Source organism: Taurulus bubalis, assembly GCF_910589615.1.
Source record: "Taurulus bubalis genome assembly, chromosome: 8".
Classification (NCBI taxonomy): domain Eukaryota; kingdom Metazoa; phylum Chordata; class Actinopteri; order Perciformes; family Cottidae; genus Taurulus; species Taurulus bubalis.
Genome location: NC_136596.1, coordinates 22409188 through 22425872, shown reverse-complemented (window position 1 = coordinate 22425872; position 16685 = coordinate 22409188). Strand labels below are relative to the sequence as shown.

Genomic DNA, 16685 nt, shown 5'->3' with positions numbered 1-16685 from the left:
GTAAAATCCTATGGGCAAAAAGTAGGGTGAGAAAGTACTTTGGGTGATGCTAGAATGGATGGTCCAGAGGGACGCTTGCATGTGACCAACAGGCTGGCCTAACCATAACAAATCACCTTCAGACCATCCATTCCAGCATCAACCAAAGTATTTCCCGTCTGTTCAGGACTTGGTTAGTTAATGTTTCCGAAGATGTCCCAGACTTGACAGAAAAAGGTGATTCAAACACAAATGCAATGTATTTAAAAGGTACTGTGTGAATTTGCCGGCAGCTAGCGGGGACGATGCAGATTTGCAGCTAGCTAAAAAGTGAAGAAAAAAAACGCTCATGAGCCCTCTAACAGCTCTGTCGTATTTAGGAGTTATTGTTGCCGTGGTGCACTCTGGATCAACCTGGTGTCTGCCGGTTGGACCCAGCATCCCCAACTTTCCAGTTTCACAAACAGAAACGTTGAAGAAAGTCTCTGGAGTGACAGTAGATTAATGCACAAAGACATTTTATTTGTATTTTGTGGTTTTAGGTCTTAAAGCCAGGTGAGTTCAGAAGAGTTCGTCCGAGTCTCCATCCTGATTTAATAACGCCAGGGCGTCTCGGGGGACAACGAAGTCGCTGACGTTGGGAAGCCCGGACACCACGCAGCAGCTCACGGCGCTGCGGTACACGTCCATGTCAGAAGCCTCCGTCCACTCCGCTCCGTCATAGCTCTCCACGTTGTAGGAGGTGGTGAAGCCGTTGAAGCCCCCGACGACAAAGAGCAGACCGTCGTGCACTGCGATGCCGAAGTTGCTGCGGGGAGTCAACATTGTCGCCACTTCCTGCCAGCTGTTGCTCACCGGGTTGTAGGCCTCCGCGCTGCGCAGGCGGTTGGTGCCGTCGTAGCCGCCGACCTTTGTGAAATAAATGGTAAAAATAGAACATTCACACTCAACTCTTTCTGATTCATCTGTTGACTGTTGACCACATCTCTTCACACAAGTTGCCGTGTCACTGTTTCTTGTGTACTTACGGCATAGACACGGTTTTCATAAGCGGCGATGCCAATTCCGCTGCGTGGGCTGCTCATCGGGCTGATCATCGTCCATTGGTTGGCTTCTGGGATGAAACATTCAGCCGTTTGGAGGCACTCGCTCCCATTGAAGCCCCCGCAAATGTAAACCTGGGGAGAACAGGAGGTTTTAAGTAAATGATCACTCATCCTAGCTTTCAACTGGTTATAAATTATACAGAGCTATTTCTACTCTATCCCAAGATGATCCCCAACATCGGAGAATGGTCCAATCGTCCAAACACACACACGGACACACCTTATCACTTCCATGCACACAACATCACACATTCTTCAGGTAGCCCATAGGTTGTGGAAGACCTTTAGTCTGACACTCTACCCTCTGGACAATTACTGCATTTACCTCAACACAACTGCAGAAGGAATTACACAAATCGTGTGTTTTTACAACATTACAGTCTTGTTTCCAACAGGTAAAAAAAACTACTCTGTTGCCCTTGAATTACTCCCAGACACGAACCCACCCTGTTGTGCAGCGTTGCGCTGCTGGCGTCGCTCCGTTGCTCTTGCATCGGCGCGATGAGACTCCACTGGTTGTCCTCGGGGCTGTATCGCTCGGCGGTGTTGAGCCGCGCGTGCCCATCGTAGCCTCCCAAGGCGTAGATGTTCTCGCCCAGCACGGCGACGCTCACGTAGCAGCGGCGGTCGCACATGGAGGCCGCCTCGTGCCAGGTGCGCGTGTTCAGGTTGAACCTGCGCACGCTGTTGAAATGCTGCGCCCTGTCGAAGCCGCCGATGCAGTAGACGTTCCCGTTGAGGACGGCGGTGCCGTGGTAGGCGCGGGGCCGCTCAGAATGGTTTGTCACGCTGATCCAGTGGTCGGCGCGGACGTCGTACGCCTCGATGGCGTTTGTCGGATTGCCGCCGCTCCAGCCTCCGATGGCCAACAGGATGGCATTCGGCAGGCGAGGTCGGGTGAGAGGGTTCCAGAAGTGAGCAACAGAGGGCCTGTTACGCCTGAAGTTATCCATGGCTTCAAGGTTATTCCGGACAATGGACAGGCACTCAAGGTTGTTTTTCACCATCTCATTGGTCAGAACATTGATGCTCATGAACTCCATACTCGTCAAGGCCAGTCGCACCTATACAAAGAGAAACGGGACAGAATCGTTGAATTGATGTTCAGTTATTGTCAATAAATTCCTTTAAAAGCTCCAACTATGTGTTAGTCAGGGAAATGTTTAATACCGGACCATGGTGAATGCTTTCAAAGACAAAACTCTAAGGAATATGCTATATCTGGTTTTGGATTGTTGAGTGTCCGAGGAATAAGATGAAAGTAAAAAGGTCTAACTATTATAACCGTATAATCATTTTCTTTTTCTAGATAACCATTTGAATATATATATACTGTTTGTTTTTTATTTTCATTATAGTTTGTGATTAGAATACATAAAATTCATAGGATGCTATAAGTTGCTATGTTATATACTCTTTTTGAATGAGATGTGTTAAATGTTCTCTCCTTTGTTAAGAGCATGCATTGGCAGTATTACCAAATAAGGTAGTAAAACCTCCTCTGTCCAACTCTGGTGACAGCATGACTTATGTACTCTGGTGTATAAAAGAGGGGGTAGGAATGCATGTTTTTTGGGGGTGCCTGGCAATTCTGTGCAGGAGTAGAGAAGAGAGAAGAGGTGTTTATTCACCAGCTCTAAACTTAACCCTTTCTCTTAGTTAATTAATATGCATCTTTACTAGAAAAGGAGAAAAATCAGATTGGACCTGTCCCAGTCCTTAGGGGTTGGGACAGGTCTCCAGCTATAGAGTCTGGAAGAAACTTCTGCTATCAGGAGAGGGGTGCCTGGCAATTCTGTGCAGGAGTAGACAAGAGAGAAGAGATGTTCACTCACCAGCTCTAAAAACTTAACCCTTTCTCTTAGTTACTTGTGACTTTTAAACTGTTTGATTTAATTTATTTTTTTGTATGTAAGATAAACTTTGAATAAAAACTCAGCCTTACCATTCGTAAGGGACTGAAACCAAACCAAAGGTTCTGGTTCTTTAAAACAATTTAAACCCTCTTTCCCTGTCCATCCACCGTGAGATACAGAAGTGACGACTGAATCTACCAAAGAGACTTAAGGTAAGTATCTTTGGGTGAAGATTTTTGCAGTGTTTGTCATAATGATGAGATGGTGTCAAAATAGGTAGAGAGAAGGTATAGACGATATACGTACTCGCTTGATAAGGGTTGAGAGAAGTTACAGCCTACCGCAGGGGACCTAGAGCGCAAGCTGTAAAACACCCTCGACAAAACCTATAACTTAATTTGAAAATAACACAAAAACCTAACGATTTAGCACGGGGTGAGATAAAAGACCGAATGCGTTATGCCAATATCGGATGAGAATTATTATTTCCTCCGGGATCACTAGGATAATTAGCCGACGGAGTGCCACCGAGTTAGGTGCGAGGTCTTGCCTTTCCTACTCTCCCCCCTACCCTCCTCTTTCCCTGGCAAGACCACCGTTCACGCTACAGGGTACATAGACACTATTTGATAGCAGAATTAACGTATTGTTGGTTTCACTGACAGTAAGAGCAGTATAGAGCATGACCAGTCTCCTTTCAGAAAGACATCATGGAGCGTTTTGTAGAGTTTTAATAGTTTAGTTTGTCAAATTTGGACTTGCACATGTACAATAAAGACATGTGTATTGTGTACATTACAATGCATAAGAGGGATATGATAACAAATAAGGGATATTATTATGAAGGGTGTGTAATTGAATGCATATGAAGGTCACTATGTTTTTATTACAGTATAATGATTCAGATGTGAAAGGATTTTAAAATGGATGAAGAAAACAAGATGAATGATATAGTATTGCTCAGGGTCACATGGACTCTGTACTGGAGAGTGCAGAGGTCATTTACACACAGATCGTGGTTGGGTTTTTTACAAGGGAGCATTTGGTCTTAAAACAAAGAGACTGGACCACCTGTGGTTCGTCCTGTTCTTGCTTTGTGGCCTGTCTGGACAAGGGATTGATTACATGAGACAAGGAAAAGAGGGGGATTCGATTTGCATTTGAACCAGAGGTGAAGGGGTTCTGTGGGAAGACTTTAATTTGACCAAGGTGGTTTAATTGCAATCGGGATAAGCCAAATGCTGAAGGTGTAAGTCTAAACTAAATCTAGTGATGGAAGGTTATCCTACCTTAGACAAGAGCACTGCCACGTGTGCTTTCCGTTCTTCGGGTACGTGGTCAATCCAGCGAAGGACGGCCTCATAGGCCGCGCTCTCCTTTCTCACGTTGAGGTCGTCTCTGACGAGGATGTTGATGAGTTGCTGCAGTCCCAGCTGCAGGAACTCTTCGTGTAAAGCGACCTCCTCGAAGTGATCGAGAATGTAGCGGTAGGCCTTGCTCTGCAGTTCGGGGAAGAAGCCGAAGTCGGTGAACCCAAAGATGCCGATGCAGTTCCCGGGGCAGAGCTGCTCCCCGAGAAAGTCGCAACAAGCTCGCACGACGGCCATGACGCAGAACTGATCGGCCGCTATCAGCAGGTCCTGCACGTTTTCCTCCGTCACCGAAACGGAGCCGGTGTACGCAAACTCAATGATGAGCTGCATTATGTCAGGAGAGAGTCCGGGTATGTTGAAGACCTTGTCTGTATTGGACCAGCGGTTGAAGAGAGCACTGAGGGGTCAGGGAGGAACACAAAAGCAGAGCGTTGGAAACGGACTTCAGATTTCTCCGTTCCAAGTGTGCGTTGAATCGACCGTCTCCAGTGTGTGCAATGGCTTTTTTTTGCTTTAAATTAATCCAGTCACTTTTCTGAACACACAAAAATACTCAATGCAACTACACTTTACTGATCTGCTTAAAAACACATCACTGTGGAACTGTGAGAATACTGTATTGTTCAAATAATAATAATAATAATAAATAATCCAACTTAAAAAGAAGAAAACTGCACTCTGCAATCAATGTGCAGTACAACACTTCATGGAAGTTGATATTTAGTTGAATGGCAGTAGGACCTTTATTTAACCATCATCAAGCTGATATTTTGTATCTTTTCCTCTATGTCAAACTTTTTTTTTAATATCCCAAACGCTCCATGAACTCATTGCGTATTGAGATTAGTCTCTCAGACCTCAGATCATGAACCACTATTTTCTGCCCATTTGAGGGATATACATTCACAAGCTTCAGATAACCAACTCACATGAAGTACTGGCTGCATTTACACAGGATGATCCTGTGGACTTTAAATTCTACGTCCTCGACCTTGAGGACTGCGTCACAAAGTTTTCCTTCCAGACGGAGATCGTTAAACGCAGAGTCTGGCTCGTATGAAAATTTGACCGGGTCGTTCATCTTGACTTCCTTGAATAGAGAGTTTCTTGGTTGTTGACCGGTCTCTTGAGTCTCAATAGTTGTTTTGATTGAACAAACTTCCATGGGTACAAGAATTCTAGAATTCTCATTTTAGCGATGGATTCTTATTACATCGCTGATGGACTGACATCATCCAATTTAACCTGTCGACAGTAAGACTAGCATGCACGCATACAGTTATGCATTATTTACTGTAACTTAGTTTTTGTAATGTGTTTTAGATGCAGCCGACGTCAGTCTGACAGTAAACGTGTTTTGTTTCACCAAAGTGGCAAAAAACTATATATTATATATATTATAAAAGTTTGCTTTAAAGTTTTGCACATAATCCACACTGTAAACAATGTGATTTTACTTTTGATAGAAGATGTTTCATTGAATGGTGCACATTGTGTTTTTCTCCTCTTCATGTTCTTCTGTTTACTGTCTCCCAGTTGTATCACAGTTATCCACCATTAAAATAAGCATGTCAGAAGATTGTTAGCTGCTGTATAATCTAATACAATCCACGACATCATATCTACCAGATATGAATGAGGAGTTTTTGTTCAAACTTTCAGGGAGGAGTTGATTCAACCACGTCTTTAGTGTTGATGTTGACGCTTACATTGCAAATGCATCCATGCAGGAATCCATTCATGCACACATCGCCACACACTTACAGAGTCAAACACATATTCACTGCCCAAATATCTGCAGTAACTCCCTGGTATGAAACGGCTGCCTTCCCCAAGGGCAGACACAGCAGGTGGCCTGAGCTCTAATTATCAAGTCAGCCTTTGGTCGACTGAGTAAAGACCCCGTCCAAGAGAAATCTGGGCTCAGTTCACGCCGTTGTCCTATTATCTCCTTTATGGTGGTTCAAATATGCATGCCACAGCCTCAAAATGCACACACACATACACAAACACACATACACACAAACATTTGATAGGATTTTGTCATATCGATACCTCTTATGTGTTCGTTAATGTTGACTTAGAGAATTTAGTGGCCTGAGCTTTTAACCCTTGTGTTGTCTTGGGGTCAAAATGACCCATCAACACACATACATATACACTCGTACACGGGTCATTTTGACCCCAAGACAACACAAGGGTTAAATGAAATGAATTGAATTGAATGGTCAACTGAAATGTATAGGATGCATGATTTGTTAAACCGCTGACGTTTGAAAAAAATGACTGCTATTGTCCTGTAACGACATTTTACAGTTTTACGTATCACACAGACACTTATACCCAAATATCTAATTTGAACTGAATTTAACTAAACGTAAGAAAGCTCTTTCACCACAAAATCCATTTAGTAAGAGTCCTGTGATTTATAATCAAGAAAATGTTTGAACATCATTAATTCAATGGCAGCTGACACCACCTGCTGATAAACATCATGAATACTCCTGATAAAATGCTTAATAGACTTTATAATCGGAGCTAATACAGACAATTAGGAACATTTTCCATGACGGACATCACTGCTCTTTCTCTACAATCTATTTCGCCAATATTGCAGCTCATGTATCGGTGTAAGACACATATCTGTTAAACATATTATTAGAAACACAACAATAGTTACAGACCGAACCTCCAGCAAACACTGCCAGTATAGATATTGTGAGTAATATTCAAAGCATGGAGAGAATGATTTTTCCCGTGAAACCTACGTGTTGATAAATTCCTGCAATGCTGGAAATGGATTTGTGCTCCTCATGGGATGATCACTGTGAGATCTGGCATGTATATCTATCAGTATACCATTTGTATGAATGCATAGGTGACCAACTCTTGTTTCGTTTATGTTTTGTTGTGTTTTTATACTTCTTTAAAAAGGACTGTTGTTTTGGACCAAAGAAACCTTAATACAGCTGTAAAATAAAGTTTGTATATATCTGAGGAAAATAATGATAACACCCCTGCTATGGGAATTATAAACATCCTTACAGTGTACCTTAACCTGTCCCATTGCATCGTCATAATGACGTAACGTCAGCTAAATAACACCATTAAGCATGCGAGAGGAAGAAGACGAATAGTGTTACTGTCCCTTTAACAAGGTGAGGTCGAGGTGTGGTTTATTCGTGCCAAAGTTTCCGGATTAGCATGCTCATGTAAACAAAGCACGTCTTCCTTCAAAATATCCAGCGGCGAGACTGAAGTCACATCATGTCAGACTGCTCCCCTCTGTAGTATGCGTGTGTGCGCGCGCGCTGTGGCTCAGAATGGGCGGACTGGTGTCGCTGTGCGTTACAGGCAGGCTCACACAGGTGGAACAGGTGGACTAGTCGGACAGGTTTGGACGAAAAACCCTTTTTTTCACCTTCTTTTTTCTTTATTTGAAAGCGATGTAGACTTTTAGGACAGTTATCATGAAGACGGTGACAACTGCGGCGTTTCTACACCTTTGTCTGTGCGCCACAGGTGAGTTTCGATGGTGGCCGCGCGCAGCCAGGTAACACAGGTGAGGCCGTAAATCCTGCTCACCTTCTTTGTCTCCCCTCCCTTCCTCTCTTCTTGTTTAAAGCGGCGGTTTCGGATAGTGACTCCACCGAAACGCCTCTGGTGGCTGCACCGGGCGACATCGCTACACTTCCGTGTTACACCGCCGGTAACGTAACACCGAACCTCACGACGTGGCTAAAAGATGGACAAGAGGTCGCGAGAGGTGACGCCTCCTCGCCGAGCCTTACGGCCGCCGGGCAGCGGCTCGTGGTGACGGAGGACGGCAGTCTGCGCATCAGGAGCGTGGCGCGCGGGGACGAGGGCTCGTACCTGTGCAGCTCCACGCTGCCGGGCAACAACATCTTTCACGCACGTGTCCCGCTGCAAGTGGCCAGTGAGTGTTTTTTTTTCGTAAAGTCAAACTGGTTGTTCCGCATGGATACAGGTGGCCCTGTGATGAATGCAGTGTGCAGGTCACACACGGTGTTTGACACTCTGAGCTGCAACAGAACTTTATTCTACTGGTCGGCTAACACAAGTTGAAAACTGTGGAGTCCATATGGGCTCTATGGCAGATATTGCTATACAAACTGTATACTTCACTCAACATATAGACTGATATTTACACATCTGAACACACACGGCACATTAAACTCTTTTATTATAACACCAACATTATTCAAATAGCCCTATAGGTTGCAGAGATATACCTTTTTTTTAGTTTTGGGTTTGCAATGTATGAGCAGAGGCCTAAAAATAGGTGGGTTTTCAAAAGGTTAAGATCGACTAATCTATTGACAGAAAAGCCAAATATTTGTATAATCGATTTATTTATATATATATATATATATATATATATATATATATATATATATATATATATATATATATACACAAATATATGTGTGTGTATTATTATTATTATTATTATAGGTTAGGCTGTCCAGCAGTATAGAAAGTACAATGTTATAATCATGCATTATAATCCAGTAATAATATATCATTTTAATTCTGCATAATGAGTACTTTTTGTTCAGTACTATAAGTGTCATTTATTGCGAATACTTTTTAACGCAAAGCTTTTATTTGTAACAGAGTATTTTTAAACTACTGCTGATATAGTTCCAGTTTCGTGGGTATTTTTGCTTTGATTTAATTTTAACGAAGTTGAAAAAAGGGGCATTAGTTGCATTTGGTAAACTAAACACGAGCACCGCTGGTTCTCCTTTCAGGTGGTCCAGAAAACGTATCCGCGTCCATCGGTCCAGCGACTGCCTTGGCCAACGGGACGCTCATCGTCTTTCGGGGTTCGAGCGTCTCCTTCAACTGCTCCGGCTCCTCCTACCCGTCCCAGCAGCTGACCTGGGCCTTCAGAGGAGCCGCGTCCAGCAACGAGTCGCTGGCTTCGACCTCCGGACCCTGGCTGGACTTCAGGATGGAGCACGTTCAGCCCAGCGCTCAGGGAGTTTACAGCTGCAGGGCTCACAACCCCGTCTCCGGTCAGGCGGTCAATAAGAGCTCACAGCTGCTGGTCTACTGTAAGTACCATGAGCAGAATACCCAGAATGCTCTTCTCCGACTCAAGGTCTGATGTCAAAGTGTTATTTGGGATGGAAATTGTAAGAGTCAATCTTGATTTTGTCATGCCACGAGGAAAGAATATATAAAGAATATATGCATAAAAGTCGATGCACCTGTTTGAAATCATGTTATATATCAGCTCATTCCGCTACACATGAACAACACATGAACAACACATGTCACTTGTCAACAGAGATGAGTAAGAAGCGAGATGGCTCACTCGTTGTCTTCCTCCATCATCGGCTCCGGGGAGAAAACTAAAAGATAGCTGTGGGCGAGATTGATGATGGAAGGCGCAAACGGGGAGAAAAAAATAAATATTTTGATTAAAATGATGTGACCTATATGTATTGTTTGAATTATGCACTTGACTTGATCAAGACAAAGATGTGACAAAATATCAAGAGTAACACCGACACAAAAAAGAAGAGGCAATTCATTACGGTCTTGTAGGTTTGCAGTAATATAGATACCTTCTGTAGAGATGTTTTCACTTTGACGTCAAAGAGCCTTTTCCTTCTGCCATTGTCAGAAAAGTCACATTTAACCCCCTTTTGATTCAACAGAACACCTTCCTGTTTTTTATATGCACTGTAATGTATATTTAAGTATTTCCTCATTCTCAAACAGTAAACAGTTTACAGAGTATGAACACATAATCTGTTTATAGAAGTTTTAGGTCGACCTTTCAACTAGTGCACGACGTATGAGTTTAGATTAAATACACAGGTATGATCTCTTACTGTGCTTCTTTGGCAGAACATAATGGAGGGTAAACTAGGTGAGGGAAAAAAAAAAAAAAAAAGTCTAGAAAGCCGAGTCATCAAAACTCAACTGAGAAAAAGTCAACTGTTGTTCGACTAAGATCACGATGAGATCAAGTTTACACAGTAATTCACTCTGATGCTGCAATAGTTTCATCTGCGTGTTGTGAAACAAACAGTTTTATCTGTGGGGATGATGGCATTTAATAGACTTCCTGAATTCACAACATTTCCTGGGTTTTTGCTGACTTCCTAGAATCTCTCCCACATGAATGACCTTTTTACAGGCCAGGCAAGCTCCCCTTTAATACATCAGTATATACAACAATACAACAGTTTATAACATAAATCATGGTTTCCTTGGAAAGAAAACAGTACAACATCCTGTATTTTTGAGATTAGTTTTCCCAATAATAAATACTTAATAAATCAATATTTACTTGACTCTAAATTGGGAAGACCTTTTTAAAGGAAGTTATTCTGGAAAGTTCCTATAATTAGCCCCAAATTACAGAGTTATTTCCAGGAAATGTATTCGGACACTATGAACCTTCATAATACAAAATAATATCGATTATTTGTAGGTTTATTATGTTCTACGTCAACTTTTTAGAATTGCTTTTATGCAGGAAGGGAAGTGCTTCAAAATGAAGAAGAAGTTAAATAGCAGGAAAAAAACGAGGAGAGCTGAGAAGTAAACAACTGTTTACTGTTGCTCCTAAAGTATTGTTTTTATGGTAAGGATGGCTCGATATTTAGCTTTCTGTAGTTGCTGTCAGTTTCCTCTCTGATGTTTCGTTTCTGACTAGATGTCCCAGACCGACACCCTGAGTGCATGTGGGCACCAGCAGCGGACCCCTCCCACGTCCAGTTCAACTGCTCCTGGTTTGGAGCGTATCCCGCCGCGACGCTCCGCTGGGGGCAGGACCAGGGCGACCAAGGAGCTCACTGGGACGGAACGGTTTACGCTTCGGACTCGACGGAGAGCCTGTCGGTGACGCTGAACCGCTCGATGCTGGCGGACGGGCAGACGCTGAGGTGCATGGCCCAGCACCTAGCTCTCGCTCCGGGGCCGGGGAAGTCGTGTTCCTTTACCCTCAGTAAGCAATCCTGAGATGGGCAACCGCTGAATCTTTTATGGGCTTTCCACTTGGGAGTCACACTGACACTCTTCAGTGAGATTGTTGACAATGTTTACTTGTACTCAGTATTCCGAGCATTGACCTTCATTCGATTTAAAGGGTTGGTTCATCCAAATACCCCGTTAAAAAAAGTGATCTGTCTCTGAGGTTTGTGCCTCCACACCAGTTTTTGGCAATCACATTATTGCGGACTAACATTTTATTTTTAGATGAAAAAAATATATATTTAAAATTAGCATCTATTCAAAAATCCTTTTAAAATAGTTATTTAATAAATATTCAATACAATAATTGTAAGTTCATAAACTGAATTTTACATATTCTATATTAAATCACACGCTGATGGCACAGTGCTGTGTATTACAACATTTATTTATTTTTTCAACCAAAAATGATTTGCGCTGTTTCGGGTACTTTGAGAACCACTGCTTTAGGATATCCGGCTCTGAGATTTCATCCTCCTCTCCGGTGCAATGGACGTCAATAGAATTTAGTTTCCGGCATTTTATGCTTTGGAAAATGACTTTCAATTATGAAGCAAGGAATCTTTGTCCGTCTGTATTTCTGTTTGTGAGTATGTCCGTCGCATATCTTGAAAACCGTCGCACTGATCTAAGATCAAAATAAATATATATATAAATATATATATATGTGTATATATATATATATAAAATCAAAGCCGATCTCGGTATCTCAGATATAATACGAGATTTACACCAACGGTAAGAAACATTACGAGTTCTGCATACAATGTAGCGGTCCATCATACTTTGCGACTTGTTGTCATTTCCCTTTTCCCAATTAATTCCAGCTGAACGTCACACTCCCCAGAGTTGATTGGTTATTCAGACCACCTGTTGTGCAGGATGTGAGGGCCGGCTCCTAATTAGTAATTGAAAACAGCTGGGTACATTTCCCCTCTTGACCAATCAGAGTGTGACAGCGCCTTTTCTTCTGGGCTTAAGAGCAGTGGAGAACTGCAGGCTCACATTCTGATTCTAAGCAGAGTGAGCCAGAAACTCTGCTCTTTTGACCCTTCTAAAGGCAACGTTCCCGTCTTCACTTTTCAGATTGAGGGTGGTTTTGGGCTTTCTCAAACCGAGCTGCAGTGAATATTTGAGCGGACTTTCGAGTTGGGTTAAGGCCTCTAACAGGGCAGACTCATTCAGGCAAGGGTTTGGGCTTCTCTAACGCCTGCATGCTTTATTTAGGGATGTGTATTGGCAAGAATCTGGCGATTTCAATTTATTGGGATACTGTAAGCAAAGGGATAGATTATAATTATTGTTTTATCTCGTCACAGTATATAGAACAGACCACCATATGAATCAACACAGAATTAATGTAAACTAGTGATTAAAAGTAGATAGTGTTTTTAAGAATCAATACAGTTTGTTTATTAATGAGGCGTTGTAACAAAACAGAATTGGCTTCATTGGCCATGTATGCGTGCACTTTTTATTTTTTCATCTCAACATACTTCCACAGAAATAGAAATAACAGCTCGGGACGATGACAACAAAACTGGACAGATAAAATTACAGAATAGGCAAGACTGTTATTTACCTAAGTAGTGGAAATATATATATATAATGCACCAATGACCCACCATTAGAAAAATGGTTTTAGATTATTATATTTGAAGAGGCATTTGTGGGATTTGTTTCTCCCACTAAATATTTCTTTACGACGTGGTTGGGAACCTTTTTTTCCCAAAAAGTGGAATTCTGGGCAATCTGTGCCGCCACAATTTACTGACAATGAATACGTACTCAAATGCACCACCTTCCCCGTAGGTGACAAACCCTACCTGTCATAAACTCCACTCACAATATGTATCGTCTACTCAGTTTCTCCTATGAAGGAAAACACTTTGAGTATAATCACGCTCCACGTTTTAATCCCAGCACTCTGCTTTACTGTATAAACTCCACTGTCACATCAGTGAGAAAAGGACATTTTTTAATCTCTTTGCTTCATTATTATAATTAATATTGTCATCATTGGATTACCTTTTAGAGTTTAAGTACTGCTGCGGATACAAACACAGCCAGAGGCACACAGTCGGTACATGTGGACACGGTGATGTGTCACTCAGTAGGGGAAGGGTTATCATCACGGGACAGGATTGCACAAACAAGGATATGACTCAAAACTATGTGCGAGTTATACATTATGCAATAGCCTTTCTTTAATTTTTATGACGTTTAGAAAGCTTTGAAGAGGTGCGTCCTTGTCAAATAAGATTATGGAAGGGTTTGAGCCCCACAACTTGAATACAAATGTGAACCTGTATAGTACTCAGACTCTTATTCTATAGAATATCCGTACCCTGAAGGCGAGCCGCTGGTCTCGGCGCTGGAGGAGACCAGCGTAACGCTAACCTGCTCCGAGGCCGTGTCCCTCCCGCCCGCGAACACCACGTGGAGAAAGGGGCTCCAGCAGGAGGCCATTGTGCCCGGGTCGAAGTACGTCTTGTCGGTGGAAGGCGCCGTCCTCAAGCTGAAAATACTCAACATCAGCAAGGACGACGAGGGCGTCTACTTCTGCCGCAGCGAGAACCCGCTCGCCGTCCGCGAGCTGGAGGTCTACCTCACCGTGAAGAGTGAGTTTGGGCTGCTTCGTGATCAATAATGTGCATGTTATTGCTTCTTTTTTTTTGGCCACATTTTTAACAAATGACTGCTTTTAAGGTAGAAGGGAATGACACGTGGCAAACAATGAGTTGAGCAGTTCTCAGCACATGTGAATGGGCCAGAGATTTAAACGATAAGCCAGCCGCTGCAGGTGTCGACTCCACCTCTGGAATGCTGATAAACCGGCCGCTCCTCCTGCTCCTCCTCCTCACCTGTCGTCTCGTTTTTGTCCCGACAGCCTCTTCGCCGTACACAGGAGCGATCCTCGGAGTCTTCATCGCTGCACTGATCGTGGGATCTGCCGCCGTCGTAGCCAAAACACTTTACTCTAACCGGCACCGAATTTGCCTGGGTAATAACATTTGTGTGTTTAAACGGGCGTCTCAAACGCATGCAACAAATGTCTCCGTTCCACTGAACTTACGTTCGAATCATTCTTTGCACACATTACAATATCATATACTACATCTGGAATGTTGCATATGAGAACACAAGTATGAATCATAAAAGTCCACTTATACTAATTTCACAATTTGTGCTCATATTTTTGCTTTTAGGTGATGGATTTGGGTGAGTACCTCACATTGACTTATCTAACACAGCACTGCATGCTTACTTCACGCAAAACATAACAGGTTAAAAACTGTAATATGGGTTTCATGTTAATTGTATTGTTTGTTATATTTTTTATTCAGTAGTTTACCAAGGCGTCGGTTCATAACGTTCTCACGTCACATGGGAGCTAATATCAAAATGAATTTGATTTGTTACAATAGTGAACGTTAGATCTCTGCGCCGTGTTCAGTAGTTGCACTGGTATGAATCCATCCGAGAAGAAGCAAATTATCCCAATTTCTGCATTTATTGTGGCCTCAATAGACCAAAATGCAATGCAGCTGCAAGGAATTGTGTGGGAATAAATTAGTTTAACATTATGGGGAATATTTTAGATGATTACCCCTCTCAGTGTCTATATGCTTCTCAATTCTTGGGACAAATGTGTCAACCTCAAGAAGTTATTTAACAATCTTTCAGTAGACTTAAAGGTTCCCTTTGGAGTTTTTCTTAATAAACAAACAAACATTAAGTTGTTTACGTTCAAAGCTTTTCACCAAAACTCAGTGTTTATCCTTGAGGCCTTTTATTAATGTGTTGAATGCATTTTCTTCAACATGAAACATTTGCAGAGCAGATTTTGGGAGGAATTTGAAACCATAGCTTTTTTTTACGTCCATGTTTTCTAGCTCGCTTTTACTCTTCCCCAAAACTGTCGACAACTGTCGTACAGTGAGACTGTGTTATCATGTGTCCTAGAGGTCGTGACCCGCAGATGCTCTCTGACGGCAGAATGATATTTCTGCTCTTTAGGCAAGTGGGGGAGGACAGGGGAGACGTGCTGAGTCTGGTGGATTCGGACGACGAGCAGATCTTTCAAGACACCGTTCCCCAGCTGCCCCCGTTAACCAACGGACACCAGATCACGCTCGTCCAGATACATCGGATCCCGTCGAGTATGACCTCATCGTGCCCGGTTGACATTGATGTCACGGTTTGTTGAGGAAGCGTTTTGTTATGTAAAAATGTCCCTGTGGTTGTTTTCTTTTTTCTTTTAGCCGATCATGAGGATGCAGAGACGGCTGACACGAGCGCACAGCAGCAGGAGGAACAGGACTGACAGACGAGCCAGTGGATCTTGTAACATTTTAGGTTTTGGGTGTTTTTAGATACGTGTTTTTAATTTCTGTGAATGCCATTTACTCCCAATGACAATGTGAACAGAATCGGTGGAAGACGCATGTAAAAAAAGAAAAGGGGAAAAAAAGAAAATCATCTCTTCTAATTTTTTTAAAACAGGGTTTTTAATTTTTTGTAAGCTTATTTCTATGATTTTGTTTGTACAGCATTGTGAATGTGTTGCTCTGATATTGAGATTTGTGCAGTAAATTAAGCTGTTTGAAACAGAATGTGATGTGACACTACCTATTCGTGCTTACTCTCATACATCCCCACCCCGGGTTGTACTTGTAGACGCATCCTTTAGATGTGAACTATGACGATCCCAGTCCAGAATGCAACTCTAGACTGGAACCATTTTAAAAATGTAGTGCAGTGAGTTTGTTAGTCATCTTATTGGCGTAGGATGGAATGGAGGGGTTTTCTTCCTGAAACCACTTAAATCCAGACATGAGATCTGGGGCAATAGTGAGCGGGAAATATTTGTTTTTTTACTCAGTATGAGTATCGGTACTATAATAATATTTTAAGATGATTTTTGTACTGTGTAAATATTTAAACTACAATCTAAAAGGGGAATCACTGACAACGTGCATATAACAATTGAGTCATACACTCTGCTAGCACGGTATAAGATTGTGGTTTGTAACCTCTTGAATTGCAAATTTTCCTTTTGAATATTCCCTTTTTTGATAAGTAAATGGAGCTGAAATGATTAAACAAATGCATTACTTGATCTCCTGAGAATTATTCAGCAATGATTATGTAAATAGTTGTTTGCAGCCTGAACATGAATACAATTAGTTTTTAAGTGAGTATCAACAAAGTAGGTAATAATTTTTCAAGTCAAACATTCAAAGCCTTTATGTTACTTTAGAAACTTATTTTCCAAAGTGTCTTTGAGTTCATTGAAAAGTGAAATATGGCTGAATATTATTCATACTAGGACATGAATCCTTTAAAAAAAAGAT

At 42.2% G+C, this 16685-nt stretch overlaps 2 protein-coding genes across 2 annotated transcripts; one reads left to right on the top strand and one right to left on the bottom strand.

The window, feature by feature from the left end:
* Positions 1-540: 540 nt before the first annotated feature.
* On the bottom strand, positions 541-5395 carry LOC306740721 (kelch-like protein 10; the record flags this gene model as incomplete). The annotated part of the gene is made up of 5 exons (XM_079222950.1): positions 541-888; positions 1008-1157; positions 1532-2149; positions 4231-4711; positions 5244-5395. 5 exons carry the CDS (start codon positions 5393-5395, stop codon positions 541-543), a joined length of 1749 nt encoding a protein of 582 aa, XP_079079076.1.
* A 2320-nt stretch (positions 5396-7715) lies between these two features.
* Positions 7716-16442, top strand: vsig10 (V-set and immunoglobulin domain containing 10). Its single transcript, XM_079222671.1, is given in 10 exon segments — positions 7716-7836; positions 7940-8251; positions 9090-9395; positions 11012-11302; positions 13665-13949; positions 14219-14340; positions 14342-14346; positions 15349-15491; positions 15594-15641; positions 15644-16442. Coding segments are annotated over 10 exon segments (1608 nt in total). The 5' UTR covers positions 7716-7784; the 3' UTR covers positions 15688-16442.
* The last annotated feature ends 243 nt before the right edge of the window (positions 16443-16685 follow it).